At 30.4% G+C, this 22689-nt stretch overlaps 1 protein-coding gene across 12 annotated transcripts in view; it reads right to left on the bottom strand.

Annotated features, from left to right (window-relative positions):
- LOC121125441 (uncharacterized) overlaps nucleotides 1-22689 on the bottom strand; it is a 189384-nt gene that overhangs the window by 25043 nt on the left and 141652 nt on the right. For 6 of the 12 annotated variants that reach the window (XR_011781993.1, XR_011781989.1, XR_011781990.1 and 3 more), the window contains one exon: nucleotides 16362-16535. The exons of 3 other annotated variants lie outside the window; for them this stretch is intronic. Coding sequence is in view for 1 of the 9 variants with exons in the window: in XM_071891334.1 (XP_071747435.1) it covers nucleotides 2860-2949 (90 nt within the window). In the remaining 8 variants the exon portion in view is untranslated. Of the gene's footprint in view, nucleotides 1-2859; nucleotides 2965-16361; nucleotides 16536-17043; nucleotides 17128-18641; nucleotides 19373-22689 lie in introns of those variants that run through there. 3 more of the 12 variants (XR_011781991.1, XR_011781994.1, XM_071891334.1) reach the window with 3 other exon arrangements.

Genomic DNA, 22689 nt, shown 5'->3' on the forward strand with positions numbered 1-22689 from the left:
ACCCCCAGGAAGGTGGTATCACCGACTTTGGGAAACGCTGTCCTAGATACTAAATGAAGATTAAATTTCCTCAATCTATCCTTTTACGTCCCCTCTAATTTTACGTTTCACTATTTTGGCTAAGGACATTTTGCCTTTTTCATTAAGCCTTCAAGTTATTCTGCCTCAAATATATTTCGCCTTAAAATAAAAATAAATAATTTTTCTACGTCATTATTGTTTAAAATTGATGTTTCCTTTGATTTTTTTAAAGTCAAAACATGTCATATCTGTTTCTATAAAATGCATTCAATGTTTGTTTTCTGTTAGAATAATGATATTGCTTCGTAATCTTCTTCTTCGTCAATACAAAAGTATATTCTAGTATGAATAATCTATCATGCTAATGTCAATTACGAAAAGGGAAGTGATTATTAATTCTTCTACTCGAATAGTTGCCGTATTTATTTATTTTTGTATTTCGTATTATACTAATTTTATTACCTATTTTGTCTTATGTTCAAATATATTACACATTGATATTTTATTGAAGTATGTATTGAAATTTTGGGTTCATGATTCTAAATCTCATTGATTGATTTATTAAAAGAAAATATTCTTGAGCCAAAACGTCCTAAGGTGAACTGGCTTAAGGCAAAATGTCTTGAAGTAAAATAGTGTAAGACATAGTTACTGAGCACCATTATTTTATAATCCTAACATACATACACAAAACCATAGTATATATCATCAATGGTTCTACTGATTCCAATAATTGTTTACACAATTTTTTACAATACTTAGAGCATATTACTGAATAAGTAGAATAATATTAATTTACATAGTAATGAGAAATACAAGATAACTAAATTCAAACTTTTGTTCCGATAAACTACAAAAATAATTTGATTGATTGCTTCTCCAACAACTAATTAGATACTAAGGGGAGTAAAAATGCATTGCTTTAGGATATTAAATGGTTTATTCATATATATATATATATATGTTAAAGGCAATGTAGAAGATTGGACATTTTGAAAAATGAGGGGGCAATCTATAAAACTTCTATAAGAGTGGTAAATGGTCATTTTAACTTCATTTACATTGTCAGGTGAATGATTGTGCTTCATTTCATTATTAAACTGTTCATCGCAAGGAATTTAATCATTCAGGATTTTATTATAATGCAATTTCAATGCAACCAATTTGATAGTCTAGTTTATTTTCTTTGAAATTTATTTTGTATGTACTAAATCAGACTTTTATACGACAAGAAATTGCCACGAGAGAATCAATTCTATTTTGCAACAGATACCCTGGCCAACAGGTTTTGCATGTGGACAGCTGGTCCCTAAGGGAGATTAAACCTAGTGCTATATCTATCCCGAGTCTCAACGACCCCTTCTAATATATTATAATACACCTCAGCCCACAGGTAGTACAATTGAACCACTGGTCCAGAATGCCTATCATTACCCACTGCCATCGCTTCCTTGAACAGCAAGAATACCTTTTCTAACCTAGAATACAACCCACCCACGGCTGATGCAAAATAACTGCAGGTTTAATAGGTGGATTACTAAACACCACCATCACCTCCCTGAGCATCAATGACCCCTTTCAATATCCTATAATACACCCCAAACAATGGGTTGTGTAAGTGAACCACTGGTCAAGAAGATGGGGCATTATTCACCGCCACTATTTCATTGAGAATTAACAACCTTCGTTATTAACAAAACTCAAGGGATTGAACTTTTTCTGCTATTATACTTAGAGGGTTCCGTAAATGTATGTGTAACTTTGGGGGTGTTTTATGACCGTGATGCAGCTCTTCTGAAACTGGAGGGTTCAGGTGTTTTATGAAACTAAAATGTAAGGAAAAAAGCGAGCAATTTGAATGAACATTATAAAATGTGAGTAATTTCGAACATTCCCAACATAGGTAATCCTAGTTAAATATTTTGATTTAATATATCCTAAACATAAACACATTCAACAAATAAATTACTTTTGCAGCATGCTGTACTATTATGACATTTGCTGATAAAGAAGTGTCCCTCTTTTTTCAGTTGAACCTATTTGTTTGGAGTCTGTGCAATCGCACCACTTAAAGCTCTGTTAATTTCCATCTGACAGATTGATGCAGTCAGTTCCTATTTAACTTCCTTTTCTTTGGAAACTTCATCAACAGCGGAGAATGACTCTTTGCAAGGCTCAATCTTCTTTCTTATATATTGAGCTGTTTGAAGACATCATTTTTTGAGCTCAATTCTATATTATCAGTTCTCTACTACATGGATCACAACATAAATGAGTTATTCGATACGACAAACAAAAACCTGCGCAATTTCAATAGTATGAAAACGTTGTTAATTCTTTGGATACGGAAAAAGATTGTTTTATTATTGTAGTTCATTCTTTTCTAAGAAAGACAACATCTAAGGAAACAATATATATATATTTTTTTTTTGGTTAATGGTATGAAAAAAACAATTGTATACAAAGTAGTAATACGAAGATTAATCTAAATTTTTGTGTCTTTCTGTAATCGGCATCAGGGAAATAATGTTTAAATTACGATTCCAATTCCTATGTATTATTATTTATTATTTAGATATTTGTTACTTTTCTAAGCTATTACAAAAAAGATTATCATTTATGTCTGTCAAGATATAAAAACGACCATGTGAATTTTTTACATGAGTCTTATAATTTTATAAAAATTGAAAATAAATAATGTGTGTTAAAAGATGCTTGACAACTGAAAAGAAACAAAATGAATACAAAGTAAACGTGTTCTAAACATATGCAATTGGTGTAGATATTATTATTTTGGAAGAAAAGTTTTAAAAAGGAATATAGGAAAGCTCGCCTTACCAAAATTTGCCTTAAGAAAGTTTGCCGTGGGATTACTCGCTCTTGGAAAATTTGCCATGGAAAAAGCTTATTGGGCAATGGAATTGTCATTCCTAGAAATTTATTTTTTAACTATTATTTAAAATTAGTTAGGTTATAAAAAGCTCTGACATTAAAATACACAGGAATATTGTATATAATTATTTCACTGCATAAGAAGCGAAGTACTCTTTTAGCAAATTTTATTATATTAGATTACCTCATTTGAATTAACTCAAAATTATGTAAAATATAAGATTTATTTAATCAAAAGCAATAGTACCTTGTACTACTCAGAGTCATTAGGCGTCAGCTTAAAGACAAACAATACTATGGCAACATAAAAGATCATTCTGGAAGAGATCTTCACTGTTACTCCCTGTTTTTTATTAGCACGCTCAAACGTAACTACTCAATACTTAAATCAATTTGTTTAAAGTGTTTTCTCCTCCAGAATGAAATAATAATAAAATGAGTTTGGAGAAAAAAATATTATGGTTGGAAAGACTTATGCGTACTTTAATCTTAAGAGATATCATCTACATACACAAACAACATTCATTTTAACAAACCAACGTATAGGATCGTTCAGGTAATTCTAGAATATTTTAACTACATCCTAAACAATAAGGAAAGTATTTCATTCTGCTATTTCAATTTTAAATTGAGAAGTTATTTGTTAGCTTTAAGTTAGTTGCTCAGCTTTTAATTAAAAAAAAAGTGTTTTTACGGTGTATGAGACACATCCCTATGTTTATCAAGAATATGCTCAGACATCCAAAAATCACAGTTTACAACATCTACACCCACTCGAAAGAGGAAGGGGCCGATAAGAGACAAGCCAACAAGTACCAGAGTGATAAAAAAGGCACTCCTATATTCCTCATAGGTCCGAAACGTTCCTTGACGTTATCTCCTACAACTCCAATTCACTCTTTCTCAAAAAGCCCCAAGTAAGCCATACATCAGTCTCCGGGCCCATAAACACTGACCTGAGGATTAAATCATACTGCGTCTACTAAAGATATATCCTTACAGACAAAAGGAAGGCCACTCGGGGTGATCACAGTAGAAAATTGCTGATAATTTTGAAGTCCCATGCTAAACAAATAATATTTCATTCGGATGAGTAGCAATGGACTGTTGACAGATCCCATAACATCCAGAACGAGAGATTGTTGGCAAAGAAAGAGAATTGTCCCCCACGTCTTTAATACCAAGTTTATGGCTAGCATCATGACCTTTGGGATCATTGGGAGCAAGAGTAGTGTCATGCCCCATCTTCTTTAATCCAAAGGAGAGGGTGGGTAACAATAGGTAATTGGATCTCCTGTTGACCAAGTGATCCTTGGATGAAGGATGAGGCAAAATGTGTACAGTTCCTGCTTCAAAAAGACTTTCGCCCACTGACGAGGCGTGCTAGACCCAAAACTTGTATAAAGAAAAGAAGGTGGAATTTTTGGAACCTTAAATCTGGGCCTCTAACTTTCCCGATATGAATTCTATGGATAACTTCTTTTAGGGAGAGTTGGAGAGGAAGGCTCCTGCCAATTCCCACTAAAGCATCGACTCATGAATTTCTCCATCATCAAGCATATGGACAAAGTCTCCCCCGTAGACGTGATCAAGACCTGCAAATCCTTTAGGCATCGGATCGAGCTATAGATTGGCAAAGATGGCTGACACATTGAATGATTTTTTTTTTTTGTAATATTACAAGTTGTAAATAAAGTTTCAAAGCTCTACTTGCTTCCCGTATTGATCAAAACGCAGTTAAAAGTAATCAAGGTTTACCAGAACGACCCTGCATATATTTGTTTTAAATTTCAACAAATTTATGTATATCGTTAATTTATTTGAGTTAGAATCATGTACATAGTAGACCGATAACAAAATAAAAAGAAAAACTGCTATCTGTATACATGCACAATCATGCAATATTTTATCAATATGAGGACATCATTATTTCAGATATCAAAAGTATGAATACAATATATTTACATCAGGGATCTCCATATACAGCTTTCCCAATAACAACGTTCGATGCTATATGTTTAATATATACATCATGACGCACTATATATTTACTGGGCTAAAGATTATAAACTTTTATTATATTGATTTGAGAGGTTCTATGTAAATTGGAGCTGTCTGTAATTGTATCAGTATCCATGTATCTCATACACATTCTCCTTTTATTTTTTTTAAATCGAACGAAAAATATTTTCACAGCGAGATTCAAAGCTTAGGACATCAACTCTATTTGTGCTGCATCATTAAGGACCCAAACAAGTTACTGCACGCCCAAGCCAAGAATCTCAACGTTAGTCACACGGTTGCGTTCATAAATGTCAAAAAGTTCGGAGGAAAGTCCCTGGTGAGATTAGAGAGGCCCATCCTCACAGCCACTATGAAGATGACCCATATTGAATGATGTCAGCGACTTTTCAACAACACATCTGAAGTCATGAAGGCCTCTGTCGATTAATAGTGGACTGCCATATACCCAAACTTCATTTCCAAAACTTGCAACTCTTTTTGTATGAGGCTTATCGCCGTCTGTGATACCAATTGCGGACCAATAAAAAAAAATTGACATTGCCTATGTATCCGAAAATTTTTGGTAAATACTTTTGTTAAACGTGTAATTAATTAATGCTAGACTATTTTTTTTTTCATTCTAAGTCTGTAATCTCCAGGTTTACATCCGGTATAATACACTCTGTGATTGTTGTCTGTACATTCAGACAAATTTTGATTAATTCATTTCAATTATACTGTTTTGGTAGATTCAACTTTTGTTTTCACATTTACAAAATTAATATTTATAATCTCTTGTGTGTGATATTCTTTCTGAACTGAAATAAACTGCTCCTTGAGGAACACAAAGAGGATAAAAAATATTATCAAGGTTCTTTAAATAAAATTTTTTATCAATCTCGTATGTTACGGCTGAGTAAAGACATAAAACAAAAATGACTGTATCTTTTATACAGAAAAAACCTTTCTCATCTCATTTACTTTAGAGGTAAACATTTGTAAGGCTTTCCTATATTTAAAAAAAGCTATTTATTTGTATCTAAAGTTATTTTTAGAAAGAAAATAGGTTATTTTGTGAGTTCTAAAATAATTTATAACAGAAAAAAAAATTTACTTTAGTTTTCTATAGTATTAATCGTCAAAGAAAATCAATTTTGTTAGAAGGCATTGTATTTCTTTATCTTATGTTTTTTTGCTAGCGATAAATACTTTGTCCAACTGATGAAATAAAGAAACAAATAACTACAATATTTTGGATAAATGGCGTTTGATTATTCTGGAAAATTTATAAAAATAAAAAATCATTTCTAAACAATAGAAATAACACTATTTTTGGACCTAAAGGATATGAGACTTCAGAACTCAAATGGCTTCAGGTACTCAAACTTCAACAGAACTTAATATAGATTCAAGAGATTTTCAGGATCGTAAAAAACTTATTACTTTTTATTTTTTAATGCACACTTTAAGGGTACTTCGACTGGATAGCCACGTCCACATAAAGCCACGGAAACCCCAATTAAATGAAGTAACCTGTATAACATATACCCCAACTCCCTGACCCTCAACCGAATGGATACATTTTATATCGTCTTCTTCCAGTTTGCTCCCCGATGGCCATCTGGGACAATCCCACACGGAGAACCACTGTGATCTCAATCTTCTTCTCGTGTTATGTGCTCATGGAGGCGACCAGGCCAATTTTTTTCTTATCAATCAACAGCTAATAATGTTTTATTAAATATTTCTCATACGAACTGATACTCTAAGTAGACATGGCAAATATAGCCGGAGTGTATGGTCTCCATTTCAGGTAGTGAGAATTCAAGGAGGGCTTTCTATCCATTAGTTGTACAAATGAAGTGAGATGAACAGATTTATCCAAATTATAAACTAGATTGTAAATCCGTAATTATAAATGATAATATGCAGATATTCCATTTGTTCACTGTTGAGTATCGCAACAAATAACAACGACTTAGGGAAAAATGTAGGTAGATTTATATCAAATATCAACTAAAATTTTGATATGATATGATTTGATTTGATTTTTGAGATGGATAAATATTCAACAGAAGATTGCATTTACAATTCAAAATAAAGGGTTACGAAATAAATTATACAGAAATTTTGTAAATTCATAACTGTGAATAAACAATCTTCTTTTATTTTGCCTTAGTTCTCTTTGTTTACTAAATCCGTATCCTTCTGCTTGTAAAGATTTTGATGCCGAGGTTGTATGTAATATATATTAAAAATAAAAGCTTTCTTGTCAGAAAATAGTTTTTACAATCTCTACAAGCACTTTTCCTGAGCACTTCACAAAAAAAAGGAACATAAAATAAATCTTTGAAAAAATGTAAAGTTACAACTATTTTACATCTTAATATAAGAGCTTATCCAAAACTTTTGATCAGAACTAAATATATCAGAAATAGGTTGAATACTACATAAACAAAATATTAGTAGCAAAACGATCATTAATTCTAGAAATAAACTACGTAAAATGAGATGAACCGAGGGAAACCATTGGAAAATAACAAACTTTTTTGTTTATGACACAAATACCCGAAAAAAATCTTGTCGAATACATACAGCAAGGGAATTTGAAATCAGCGTCCTCTCTCGTATTTACAAAAAGCGACATAAAATCCGTAATTTTTATTTAGAAAAAAGTCATAGTAGGTTATGTGTTTGGAGGCACACTTGATATAGTCACCTTTAGTCTCGACTCCGGGCTCGATACGGCCTCTGAATTGGGAGCAGGCCTTGATCAATAGGTCACATGGCAAGCATGCAGAGTGACCCTTGATTGTGGCAACCGTATTGCCTAAGTTGTGTGGACGTCAATGAGTGAGTTCCTCAAAGTAGATCAAGACAAATAAATCCATCAGATTAAGATCATCGCTGCTCGGGGTTCAAGAAGTAAGTTTGCATTTTGTAAGACTACCATTTGATATCTTCGTTGACAAATACTCAAATAGTCTTTTTCGATGACTTCAAATTCATTTCTCATTGATACAAAGGACCTCGTCGGTGACTGGAATACAATCGTGCACACCTTCTCGATGAACTCGTCGTCCTTGATCTTCCTGGAGTTCTCTTGTGACCTCTACGACCTTGGAATAGTCCTACAGGGTTCTTTAAATCATCCACTTTCTTCCTGATTTTCAATATGTTATGTACTTTCAGCCCTATTGTGTTACTGATGTTACAGTTGCTGATTTTTTCATTATTCATTAGACACAGAACTACGGTGCATCTCCATTCCTCCTCTGTGAACATTTGTCCGGGAGCTACGAGTATAGTTCCTCCATTGTGACAACACTAAACTGAATGAATGTATTTTGTATTTCTGTTACGTGGTTTAAAAAAAAATGATATGACGAGGACATTTGGTTACAAGGCTACCAAAATAGGAAGCAAATTTTATCTTCAAGCCCTGTGTATGTATCTATGAGATTTTTTTTGGTATCATCACACATGGAATCCAAAATGTACGAACAGATCAGTCTAAAATTTAGCAAGTAAAACGTCTAATATAACCAATGATGTTTCTTTGATATTTTTTGGGCCATTTAGGACAATAAGAGGGAGTTTTAAAAATACTTGAGATTTTTAAATATTTTGAATTTGACAAAAAATGAACAAAATTATTTAAAAGCAATATTACAATTTACGTTACAAATTTTATATTTGTATAAATGTGTATGGAACATCAAACTATTTACCCAAATGTACACATTTTGAAAAATTTAATATGATTATTTTTTAAATATTTATTGCCTCTATAGTAATTCATATTTAGGAGTAACTTTTATATAACAAAATGCCAACGAATGTTACTAATAATATATAGTGATGTGTCGACTCGAGTCGAACCAAGCTGTTAAGAATCGATATGAGTTTAAAAATAAGAAGAGGAAAACTGAAAGAGGAACATAATGTACCTACGAATGACCATTGAACCTGCCTAGTACTTTTGCCTCAAACTTTTGCCTCTTATAATTTCTCCTCTTAAAAATTTTGTCATATGAAATATTTACCTCTATTGTATGATATAATAAAACAGTTTTGAGCCATAACTAAGTTTCAATGTTGTTTCTCAGCTATAGACCATAAAGCAAAGAAAAAAACTAAATACAGGGTTGATCTTATCTTATGGTAAACATTTTATTATATTCAATCCAGAATGAAATTGCTGCAAAATTATGGAAGAGGAGAACTAGACATTTTATCTCTAAAGGAGCACACTGAGAAACATGGAAATATCAAAAACGTTTCTTAATTGTCTCAATGACAACTAAAATTCACAAAAAGGTTTGTTCCTTTCTGATGAAAAAAAATTTCCATTTGCAATGAGCATCCAGGCAATGTCTCAGATTCAGTGAGCCATACTTGTCTTCAGAATAAAAAACCAGTGGCCAGCACAGGCAAAGTCCTGCTTTTGAGGGGAGGAGGGAGTGGCTCAATGCAAATGCTTAAACCGAACTTCTGTATAAGAAAGTGCTACTTTGGGAGAAAAAAGAAGTTCGGGAACAACTTTGTTTTCCCTCAAGATGGAGATTTGTGTCATTGTGCCACTAAGACCCAACCTCAACATGTGGCCAACCTCCTTGTCAGATGCGAACACTTTGGGATACTTCATCCAGGCACATCAGGAGAAGAGGGTGTGCACTATTCCTGAACAGGAGTGTACAACCTCTATAAGCTATTATCATGAAGGAGTGAACCAAGACAAAGTCTGACAATATAATCAATGTCTGCAAGGGATTTAGGCCTACCATGGAGACAATTATTATAGCTGAGGGCACATATATTGTATTAAAGTTGTGCCAAGCACTATTTTGAAATAATTTTGTTATATAAATATCATCAGAAAACCACTTGTTTAAATTTCACTCTTAAAAATTGAAAATAGTAAAATGGTTACTTTTAAATAAGATCAATCCTGTAAAAAAATAAAGCAGTGAATTTTTTATGCGACAAAATCTCAAAGAGGCAAAGAGTATGCACCAAAATTACCTGGAAGTCTAATGGCCATGTTGAGAGAGCGCCACTAAACTCCAGAAACTTGATCAGGTTAAGTGATAAACATCAAACTAACTTAATAAAATCCATACAATCCGTTCATACAAAAGCAAGAGAAATTGATTTTTCTTAAAACTAAGACTAAATTACACTTGTACTCTTGGACAATAAAATGTTTATTGCTTTGAGGAAATTAATAAACTCATTTAACAGAAAGAGGTGGCTCAAGATGCAGTTAAAGTAGCCAGGAAGGATCTTTGCAAAAAAATAATAAGTTTTGTTAGAAAAATCATACCGGAACAGATATAAATGTCTTAAATCTAATGAAGATTCCAAACTATGGTAAAAACTCTGGGGTATCTTATATCATTCTACTAATTAATACAAAGCTTGAAATGGACGAAAATATGCTTATGAAATATTGGATTGTATGTAAATATGAAGTCAAAAAAATTAGACTTATTCATTTTTTTTCAAAATTATTTTCATATTGACACACCACATCTAAAGTCAACTTTAATTTAAATTGTATTTATCCAAATCTAAAAATGTTCGAGTTGACACATAACTAATAGTACAACGCTTTATTTTTCATAAATATATGTATACGTATTCTATAAACATTTTTTTAAATAATTTAACCTATTTGATCTACAAAATAGGCTTTCAAACTTTTATTTATGTATATTTTTCTTAAGCTGAAAACGTGCTTAAGTATATAAAAGATAAACAGAGATTTTTGTCTAGAGTACAGAAATTAAAAGAGAGAAAAGAATAAATTTGTTTTTTCAGGCTGACATTTTGTTTTTGTTGTTTCAGATACATATTTAAAGATTTTTTATCCATAATTGAAACAGCGTAACATTAGCCCTAAAAAAAATTGCCTGGGATATTTACTTTACAAGAGAATAAACACATATTTTTCTATGAAGGAATAATCAATATAGATATACATGTTATTTATTATAAAATGTAATCACTTTATTTAAAAAGTTAATAATTAGCCTGTAATACTTACCGGGTTAATTATTTTCTAACTCACTCAAAATAATGGTATTTATATATTTGTAATTGCATACAGAGTTTGTGCCAAAAACTTGCAGTAGTATTTAATTAACAAATTAATCTCTGTAATGTATAATTACAAGATTCCATTATGCAACGAAGTTACAGTTTAAACATATTAAAAAATGCGTGAAAAACGACCAAGAAAATTTGCAATGAATATGAGGCTGATACTCTTTCAGTTAGTGTTGCACAACTGTGGTTCGAACGATTTTATTCTGGTATAGTGGAGGTGAATGATAAACCACACACTGGTAGACCTGTTGTCGAAAATGTGCATAGAATTATCGAAAATATCAAGAAACTGTCATGTTAGCAGTCGTAATATCGTCTAAGATTAAAAAAGAATTGGTGAATAAGAGCAGAATCGTATTTCATCAAGACAACACCAGGCTGCTCACATATTGGATGACCCGCCAGAAACTCAAGGAGCTCGGATAAGAAGTGTTTATGCATCCAACCTGCATTCCAGATCTAGCATCAAGTGACTACTACCATCTTTTCCCGTCTATTGCCAACACGATTGGGGTTACAAATTTGGCCTTAATAGAGGCATGTGAAAATTGTTTCTCCGAGTTTTTTGTGATTAGGGACAAGGGTTTTTTAGGAAAAGTGATTTATGAAGTTGGATTCTCGTTGGCACTAAGTTATCCAACAGAATGGGGTATGGTTGACTTTAATCAGATGATTATAACACGTCTCATAAATCATTGCAATAAAGCCAAAAATATGAAACTACTTTTACCCCAACATAATATAACCTAAAACGATTGATATATATTTTTCTGAAGAGTGTTTTCTATTAATCATTATGAATTTGAATATTGGTATAATTGCGTCGAGCGTAAAAATCACATCTACATAATGTCATCCTTACAAATCAAACAAATTTGCACTCCTTGGTAATTATAATAACATCAAACTTTTGCTTCCTCCAATCTAAAACGATGTGTTATTAAGGAAATTAGGGTATTTCAGTATGTGAACATGAGATGCAATTTTTATTAAATTGAGTAAAACATATGTTCTTTTGCCAAAAGAAAAAATGCTAATTGTCATGAAATGGTCTGTGAGAAGATAAAATTGATTTAACTAAAGACCCATAAAGCGAGTACAAAATAATTAATTAATGTATGAAAAGACGTCACGAGGTGCACAATATATATGTAGTATTATCTGATTCATATATACATACAGTATAAAGAAAAAAGGAGGATAAAATACAGGGTGAACTGTATAAAATAAAATACATCTCAAAAATGTTTAGTTCAACTCCTATTAAAAAAGAAGCGAGAAGAATGTCAAATTCCGGTTTTAAATAATGAATTTGACTTTATATGAGGTTTAGCAATGAGTGAAAGTAATTGTTTGCTCATCAAATTGTATTTTTTTTTTTTTTCACTCTGTTGTTATTATTACTTTATTTTCGAGGAAAGAATATCTCAATATCGAAAAAAATGTTTAAAATGGAGGGGCACACCAAAAGTTTGTCCAGGTGTTATTTTTTACATTAGTAGACCAAAGTTTGTATGTTCGGAACGACTTTGACGGGTATTAGTACAATTATAAAATATTATAGCTATGAGAGAATAATTATCTGCTATGAAAAATCACAAAAATCCTTATCTAATTTTCCTTACAAGATACAAATTCATTTTTTTTTTAAATCTAAAAAATTATGGTACTATTCGATTATTTGCTTCGTATACCGAGTGGTCTATTATGTTTTAATTTTCAATAAGAAATAATTTATTGATTATCAAAAGAATTAATGTGTGTGTCCTAGCTCTCTTAATTATAAATGTAGCCCCCTTAACGGCAATGATGGCTTCCAGGCGGAAGCGGAAGGCCTGGCATCCGCTGCAAATATACTCCTATGTCATGGTGTGCCAGTTCTGGCTGACATTGGCTTTGAGGGTCTCAGTGTTTGGATGACGGAAACTACAGGCCTTCTACTCGACATTGATCTAAAGGATATGGTCGAGGGTTGGCATAAAGGATTTAGGGCGGTAAAGGGACTAAAAAAAGAGTTCAAAAGAACTCAAAAGACTCATATATAACTCTAATGCTTTATAATATCGAAGTATGAATTAATTTCAATAACTGTACTTTTATTAATTATTAAGTGTTCATATTTCAATGGACAGGTTATATCAATATACTTTAATCTTTTGGTACACTTATAACAATCATTTTTTTTTTTTTAATATTGATAATTGCCATGTGGAAGGACAGAGCTTGTACTCCAAAAAAATGAAAATAATCATAAAAAGGAAATCAATCTTTTTTTATATTATTTTTTCATTATTGAAGAGTGTATCCATCTTAATATATGTATCTAATATACTTTTATATATGTACTTAGACAGATTGTAATTTGTGTTCCAGTCTATTGCGTCTATATTTTTTGACTCACATTTATTAGGGATAGAAAATAATCAAAAAGTAATGATAGTATATTCAAATATATTTTGTTACGCACAAAATGTTAAAAATCAGAAAGGTTTTATATATATATATGTCCTATTGATAGAACGTATTTAAGGTTATTTTACAAAGTTAAAAAATCTGAATCAATATAATTATTCTTCATATATTAAATAAACCAAACTTTGGTATTCTAATAACTGATGTTTGTTTATTTTTTTATTGAGAGGTTTTAGATACACAATATAAAAAAATATCCTTAATTAAATAAACAATAAACTATTTATTATAATTTTGTTTAATAACTTGGTTAGATAATTAGTTTTGGGAATTTATCAAAGATCTTAAAACTTTTTGTTTCCTATATAAATCTAGTTTTAATTACCCTATTTTGAACAAACTTCACAAATTCCAAATTATTCGCTCAAATTTATGCATTCTAGCCCAATGGGTTTAATGACGATCAAAGAATTTTCCAATTTTAAATTATGAAAAATAATGGGAAAAACTGTTTATATATAAAAATTATAAATTGATGCAATTAATTGATTGACATAAATTTCACCAATAAAAACTCCATAACTCTATTTAAATTAGTTAATTTATAAAAATATTATGACAAATTGTCAATTCATTTTGCAATATTTATTTCCGTCACGCCATTATGTGTTTCAATAAATATATAAAATGGATTCATTGGACCCTTTGGTAAAATATAATGTTTTTTTATGTTTGGATTTCTGTGTCATATAATATTAAACTGAGGAAATGAAAAAAAAAAAACTGCCTACCATTCAATATCTAGACATAAAAACAAATCCACATTCGGAGAACTCCCACAACTTTTTGTTGTGAGTTCATTCAGTTAAATTGCGACCCTTCACTGTATTTTGAGCATTAGCAGAGTTAGGAAACCTGTTTATGAAAGAATCCTTGAGAATAACCAGAGATATTCAATAAAAGACGTCTGATCAGTTAAGCCTCACCCCCGACCACCCTATTTTAATGCATGTGGGATGTGTTCTCCAAAATCCTTTAAAAAATACTGAACAAATGTGGTTTTGCTATAATTAAGCTACATGGTCCTTTTTTACAAATAATAATACTTTGAACCAGTACGAAATTTTTTGTACATTTTGTAAAATTATTCAGATCCCTATTCTGTATTTGTCCCGGAGCGATCTCCTCCGTAAGGTAGCAGATGCTGTATTGTTCAGCAATTTTGGGAGTGATGATCTAGGAGATCTACTAGCTCATAATGATGGACACGCAGCGGATAAAATTTGAAGTTGTATTGCATAATAAAAGATTTTCCTTTATCAATATATAAACATAAACAGGGCAGTATTTGTCCCTCGCCTTCTTAAGTAAAGCATTGGAAGCTTAAATTAACATAATGACCCTTCTCTGATCCCCTTAGCTTGTCTTCTTTGATTGTTGGAACAAATTTTATATTATGTTTTTATACACACCACACATTTTAGACACAAATTTATGATTAGCTAAGAGCCATATTGGAATTTGAAGAAACAATCAAATATAAAAAACTATCCTATATAACATGTTGTGAATTTATGTGTTCACAATGACATCTCATATGAGTGACATTTTCCTTTAATAATATATATTGTATTCAACTTTTGAATAATTTTGTGACTTTTTTCTTTGGGTAAGTTTTTGATTATTCACTTTACTCTATTAAATATTTTTTTTTTTTTTTTCAATTTACAAAGACAGCATAAATGATTTTCAATGTTCATTCTGGTTTTTGATTATGGAAAAACGCTTCTTGGGTTAATTTTGATTGGAGCTAGGAACTTTTGCCTCAAACCACTTCATCATAGGACATTTTGCCCTAAAGCTATTTTGCCTTAAGCATAGTTTGCCTTACTACATAAATAAATGAGGTAAAAGGTTTGCATGTTGTTATATCCATGAATCTTTCCGAATTTGAATAATCCATAAAGTCTACCGATAAATAATAATAAAGCAGTAACTGGCACTTTTTCCATTCGAACTGTCTTTGTTTATTTTTTTTATTTTCTTTCTGGCTCGAATTTATTAGATAGTAAGATTTTGATAGTAGGTATTGTAATTTGGGGTATAATCCCACTTTTATTATTCCAACAAAAACAACTTTTTAATGTTTTTTATAGTAATAAATATTACATATTTTGATTAAAAAATTGAAAGGAAAATTAATTTAAACTAAAAATAAAAAATAACGACCTATGAACCTCATTTATTTATATATTAAGGCAAAATATCCTTATTGCAAAGTGGTTTTAAGGTAAAGAGACTAAAGGAAAATTATCTCAGGCAAGAGTACAAGTTACAATATAGGTTATAGCATTGGAAATTCAAATTTATATCATGAAATTTCAAATTCATCTATGAATATAACGATGAAAAAACATTAAATTTGGTTATAATTTCAGGGCAGAATTTGTATGATCTTAACAATTAGAAGTAGCTCACGAATGTGACACGTTTGAAATTAAGGGATTCAAATAATTAGCAAAAAATTTCATAAGTACAAAATTGTTTTGTTATTTTAATAGGGTCCAAAGGAAGGATTTCTATTCAAATTTTGAGGTTTTATTTGAAAATTGAGATACTAAAAAAATCAAAAAGTTGCATAACTATTCTTTCTGATATTCATATTATTTTCAAACATAATACTTTGACACTAAATTTTTAACATCCCACTAAAACATGGTTTTGTACTTTCTTAAAAAGGCAATAGTATATTTTTTTAAATACTAGAAGTTCAAAATTATGACATTATCTATTTTTTTGTTGCTTATAAATTATTAATTGCGTGTTTTTGTGTCAAAAAGTATTCAAATCCACAAAATAAAAGATTCTTAATCTTTTGTCTGAAATATTATACGTTATAAGGATAAATAAAATTGACATACCGGATCAATAAGATACTTGTTTAGTTTTCAAATATACTGAGTAGTAGATCAATATTGTAAAGGAGATCAAGAAAAGTTGTAACACTTTATAGCTTTGGCTAAACCAGCAAATTCTTGTTTGAAGTCAATCTATTTCCAGAATACACAAGTTAGTAGTTTTTCCACAAATAGTAACTGAAAAGAAAAATCAAATTTGAGTAAAAAATTAGGTAAATTAGACAAAATAATATATATATTGTGGGTAAAAAAATAAATATACTTTTAGAACCATAAACTTTTAATTGAAAATTATAGCAGATCTGTTTTATAATTATGCTTATATAACAAATATGTATTATGGATTGGAGAAATTCACTCTTACAAACTTATATAGAGCCTTGTTATGATTATTAATACACCTACTTGCTCTGAAGCGTAAATATGCATAAGAAGTTATACATCAAACGAAAAAAATTGCAACATTTTTTGCTACATACTCATTTATACTATGCAAACCTATACTCAAATTTATTCTAAAAGAAATAAGTTTGAATTTGACTTTTTATTAGATTATCAATAATCAGCTATGAGAGGTGAAGTATATATAGAAACATACAACCCCATCCTCACCTAGCAAGAAAATAGGTATGAATAACTCTAATATCGATCTGTATTACTCTTAGAGTCCAACAAAGAACTTAACTTTTTACTTTCCAATTCATCCGTAGTGTTATTATCGTTTTTCATGAGAACAGGCACACCCATGATTCGTTATATATATTTTTTTTTCTGCTAAAAAATTAAGAAATAATAAAAAAACTTTATATATATATTTTATTTATTTTCCTATTTACATGTAGATACACCAAGTTTGTTCAAAAGTTAAGATGATTTTTCAAATTTTGGGGGCATCGTTCAACAATATATAATATTTATTTTGTATGTAAGAGGCATATAGTTTGCAATTATAGTGTGTATTCGGCGATATTTTGCTATTTAAAAATATGAATAAAAAATTGTGTAAAAATAAAATTAAATGCGCAAACAGAATCGAATTGTTGAAAGTGGCATACGGTGAAATTTTTCTTAGTAAAAAAAATGTATACAAGTGGTACAAACTCTTCCAAGATGGCCGAGAAGATGCGAATGATGATCCTCGCTCTTGAAGCCCAATCACCTCTACAACAGATGAAAACGTTAAAGCAGTAAAGACGATTGTAAAAACTTTCGAATTACTATCAGAGAGGTTGCTAAGTATATTCACATATTGGTTGTCTCTCATTTTCTAACGTCTTGGGCATGAAACGACTGTCAGGGAAGTTTTTTCCAAAACTACTTAATTTTGATCAAAAGTACATTGGATTTTTTTTTGCAAAACAACGCTGCAATCATGCTTCTCCCACCAGATTTAGCAACATGTAACTTTTTGTTGATTCCAAAACTGAAAAAACCTGTAAAAAACTGAGATTTGCAACAATCGGTGAGTGAAAGAATGCATCCCCCGAAGAGCTCAAGGGTATACCAAAAAGTGCTTCGAGGGTTGGAAAAAGGATTGGAACGATTGTATTGGATCTGAGAGGGATTATTTTGATGGTGACGATATAAGTATTGATGCATAAATCATTTCATATTCCTTAGTAAGGAATATACAGTCATCTTACTTTTTGAAAATACCTCAAATACAAAGATAAATATATATAAAACATATAATATGAATTGCTAGGAGAAATGGCGTTATATTAACATGAATAAGCATTTTAGGTTAAGATTGAATCTCGTAGCCAAGAACTACGCTAAAAAAATCACATTCTTACGATTACAGAATTAGTTAAACAATTGAACAATTTAAAACATAATAATCAATACATTGGTCTCCCTCACTGAAAGTTTTCATATCTCCGAACAATTTTTTTTAAACTAGTTATATATTTCGTTTAATCTGAAAGTGTATATTTGACAATGTCAATAGCTTGAACCCAGGAAACACCACCCATCGTTTGTATATTTAAAGAAAAAACGCCTTATCTGACTACAGGGACAAAAATATTTCTTTTAAGTAAACTCTAAGAATTTTTTGCTCAAATTACAATTTATTGGCAATAAGAGCTTTGGTCGCTCAAAAGTGTGAAATGTATAACCCGACAATTTTAGATATTTAAAAAAAAAACACTGTCGGATTCCGAATTACTAGAAATTTCACACGTGAGTAACAATTTCTTTTTACAACTACGTGTACTTTTACAACAAATCCCTCTATTACAAAAGTATTTTAGTAAAAATTTAGTAAAAGTGGCTTATAACCTGTGAGTCGTAAACCCGAATGGAATCACTTGAAAATCAGCCTGGGATGGTCCATGGATCACTTCAAAAAGGATTATTCATGCCGAAGGTCCTTGTGTTGTATTCTCGTGTTAGCATCAATATTACCTTATGATAATAATCAAATTAACCTAAATCTATAGGCTAAAAGTTTTGGATTGACCATGCCTCAATCGCGAGGTAAGTATTAGGAAAAGAAAATATATCCAAGAATTTTAAACTTTGTGTCTTTTGAAACAAAATTATGACATTCAAATCGATGAAGACCAACAAAATAAAAAGTAAGATTGACGCTAAACATCCTAAACTTGCATGAAAAAGGATGTCAAGTAAAACAATTGATTTCGATTTTTTTTCGAATTTCAATTACGGCTAGTGCAGAAATGTATTAATGAAAATTATCTATTATAAATTTCATTTGTCTTACTAGGTTATTTTTAGGTTGCACATCTTGATCAAATAATAATTTTACAAAAAAATTCTTATTGAATATAGGTGCTCAGTTATTTTGCATAACATTCTTTCGAAAGACATTTCTTAATGAAATCTCATATGAAATGTATGAATTATTTTGCATACACCATTTGTTGAATTGAATAAGAAGGGGAAAAAACAACTTGATGATCCAATTATTATACGCATCTTTTTTTTTTAATTTTCAGAAAGGAAAGATAAATTTGTTTTTATATTCTTTCCTCTGTTTTCTCCATAGGCTAAACTTACAAGAAAAATTTAATTATGCTTTTTATAGATAAGAATAATATCTATAATAGAGAATTAATTTAAAAAAATAATTATGAATGCTGTATTTTAATCTTTTTCAACGACATAACTAACTTGGATCTCATTTTAATCTTTAAATTACATAGATGTGTTAAATGAAGATTACCTTCTACTCAAATGAAATTTTGCAAAAGATTTTCTCTTACTGCATTATTTAACTGTAATCTAAATTCATAAAAAGTTGAGAAATAAACCACTTAAATGTCCAGTATTTTAAAAACAATGCTTATGATGTAAAAAAAAAAAAAAAAACAGTGTTGATTTTTGCGGCATGTATCAACAGCAAAATATGGCATTTCCAAAATAAAGTGAAGGAAGATCAACAATATTAAATTTATCCTTGGGGTCACCATAATTTGGCAAATTTTATCAAGGGGTTACGCCACCAGGATGTTTAGGAACTGCTGGTCTAAATATAACTTATAAAAAAAAATTCCGAACAAATGTCTTCCCCCTTAATTCTATTTTTGGAATAAATGTTAATATATTTATACATTTTTACGAAATTAAGTAATGGTGTTACAATACATATATGCATTTTTTTAATTAAAAGAAATACATGACGTATAACACATATGTTCATGTCACAACAGATGACGCCTAAGCATTATAAATAATTAATGACGCAATGTACTATTTATCTTAAAACACCAGAGTTTCTTGTAATTCTTGTAATATGTATATTAATAGAAAGTGTATGTACCATGCATTTAATTAAACGGTGCGCATGCAATCCATGACGGTACTTTGGCGTGTTCTGTTGAGTAAAAACGGGCACTTAGGTAGCTGATTTTTTTTTTTTTTTTGTTTGGTATTTTTTTCAAACTTACACCAACATTGAAAAAAAAATCAATGGACAAATTATCTACCACAAATATTTGAAAATCTTACAGAGGCCTCCTAGGACTCCGCTTGAGGAGTAACAATTGCTCAAATTTTGGGACCCAGTGAGACTTTCAAGGTTAAGGTCAAGGTTTATCTCATTGTTTTTTGTTTTTTTGTGTGTTTTGGGATTGCGTTCGAATGAAAAACGAACCCAACCCCCTGCAACCCCAAAGACAAATTTATCTGTCTGATAAAAAAGGAATTCCAGGATTCACCAAGGGACAAAGTGATATAGGCCTTTTCGCGCTTTTGGCCTCCCGAACAACTGTGGGAAGAAGTATTTAAACTACACTTTAAAGTTCCATAATTTTATATATTTCTTTATTGAGAATACTTTTTTTTACAATAATAATTTGCAGTATCTATTTCTTAACATTTTTTAGTCGATATGGCCACCATTTGTTTCAATACCTAGGAACAACAACAATCAGTAGAAAAAGTACGCCATAAAGATATACATCTAAAACAAATCTAGTGTAAATACTTCTCCCCACCTCTGTAGAGACTGTATATTATTTTATTAAATAAAATATATCAAATTTATAAAGCTTTCAGAATTTGTTTTTCTTATTTTAAACTGATAACTGGTTGAATATAAAATTGTATTTCATGGCATTTCGCAGCACAGTTAGCTTGTGTCCCCTAAAGAACGATGCTATGATCAAATGAACTATTTAATGGAATCAATTTGCTTTTAACCTAAAAAATGTGTGGCACGTCCCAATAAAAGCAATTTAGGGTGATATTTCTTAAAATTGATAGTAAGTTACAATTGTATTCTTAAACAAATAAATTATAGTCAATTTAAATGTACATTGTTATTCCTTTTTAACCCTTTTGGTATATCACAAGTTGCACTTAAAGTAGTCAAAATTGATCATCAGAATATAAAAAAAAGATAAATTGACAGCTGTTATTTATAAGGGGGCATATAGGGGACAGTATAAGTCTCTCAAATCAAATAAAGACTACAAACTATAACTCAAATACTTTGATATCTTAACTCATCCCCCAAATTTGAATACAGAGATTATTACTGATTTAAAGTTATCTATAAGATATTGGCTGTCTACATATATGTATATGTAAGATTGTATTTATGTTGAGGCACCATATAGATTATATAGGGTTTTTGACTTCTAAATTTTGATTAATAAAACTACTAACTAAGACATACTTACTCGAAATAAGAAGAACGATAAAATAATATTTATTCAGCATCATAATTATATGAGCACTAATTATTTATTCAGCACTATGGAGATCTAAAAAGGACCGTAATCACTTGAAAATTATGATGAATATTTCATTATCAGGCCAATTCGACACAATATATTTGTGGTCGTATACTTCAACTAGTAGAAGTAGAGGTGTGTATAGGGATGATCTTGGTCAGTAAATAAGGCAAAGTGACTGTTAGAAAGATCTGTAAAAATCAGATTTGTATTGGAAAGTTTCGAAAAAATCGAATGTTTAAGAAGTTGCTCGAATGGTTAAAAGAGCACTGTAATGACTTCATTGCAAAATACATTTAATCAAACTCGAATTTAACAATTAAAAAAATGGACAAGATTACAAGATGTACCAGATTCAATGACCAATTAACATGCTCAGCCAACATGGTTTGGCCCTTCAAACCCATCAATGAGAAGTTCAGGAATTCGGAGAAGAGTAATATTAAGGTAACTGAATACACTTCCCAAACCATGGAGAAGAGATTGTGGCTGATGGTTGAGGAAAAATAATTTTTGTATGTTCCTTTAATGGGGCATATGGAGTTACACAGATTAAGAATATATAATCATAATAATATTACAAATACTCAATCTGACCTTGGTACAGTCTTCGAATTCCGTCACTAAATAATGTTTAGTGACGGGGAATCGAACTTACATACATTGATTTCACGATAATAGTCCATCTCAAGTGAGACACGTTGCGTCATGAAATATATTTACCATATCGTTACGTTCTTGCTCCATTTTAAATTATCAAAATACATTGATTTTTTACTAAATTAAGGTTGTTTTCCTATTTTTGAAAGTAAATGAAAGGTTCAAAGCCCCGACCTTATACTTCTTCATTTCTTTTTGAATAACTTGTTTTTTTTTAAACAATTTTTTCAAAGAAAAAAATATAATGATGCTGCCAACTTTAATGCCTGATAATGACTACTTTCATTTGGCCCCTATGAAGCAAAGTTGTAGTGATACGATAAGTTGATTTGAAACAAATTATCAAAAGAAAACTGACAAATCATTTTTTATTTAATTTAACTTTTGACAGTTTACTAAGTTTATTTCATAAGTTGAATTGATTATTTGCATTTAAGTATACATACACTATTCATCATATTAAGTTG

Source organism: Lepeophtheirus salmonis, chromosome 10 (genome assembly GCF_016086655.4).
Source record: "Lepeophtheirus salmonis chromosome 10, UVic_Lsal_1.4, whole genome shotgun sequence".
Taxonomy (NCBI): Eukaryota; Metazoa; Arthropoda; class Copepoda; order Siphonostomatoida; family Caligidae; genus Lepeophtheirus; species Lepeophtheirus salmonis.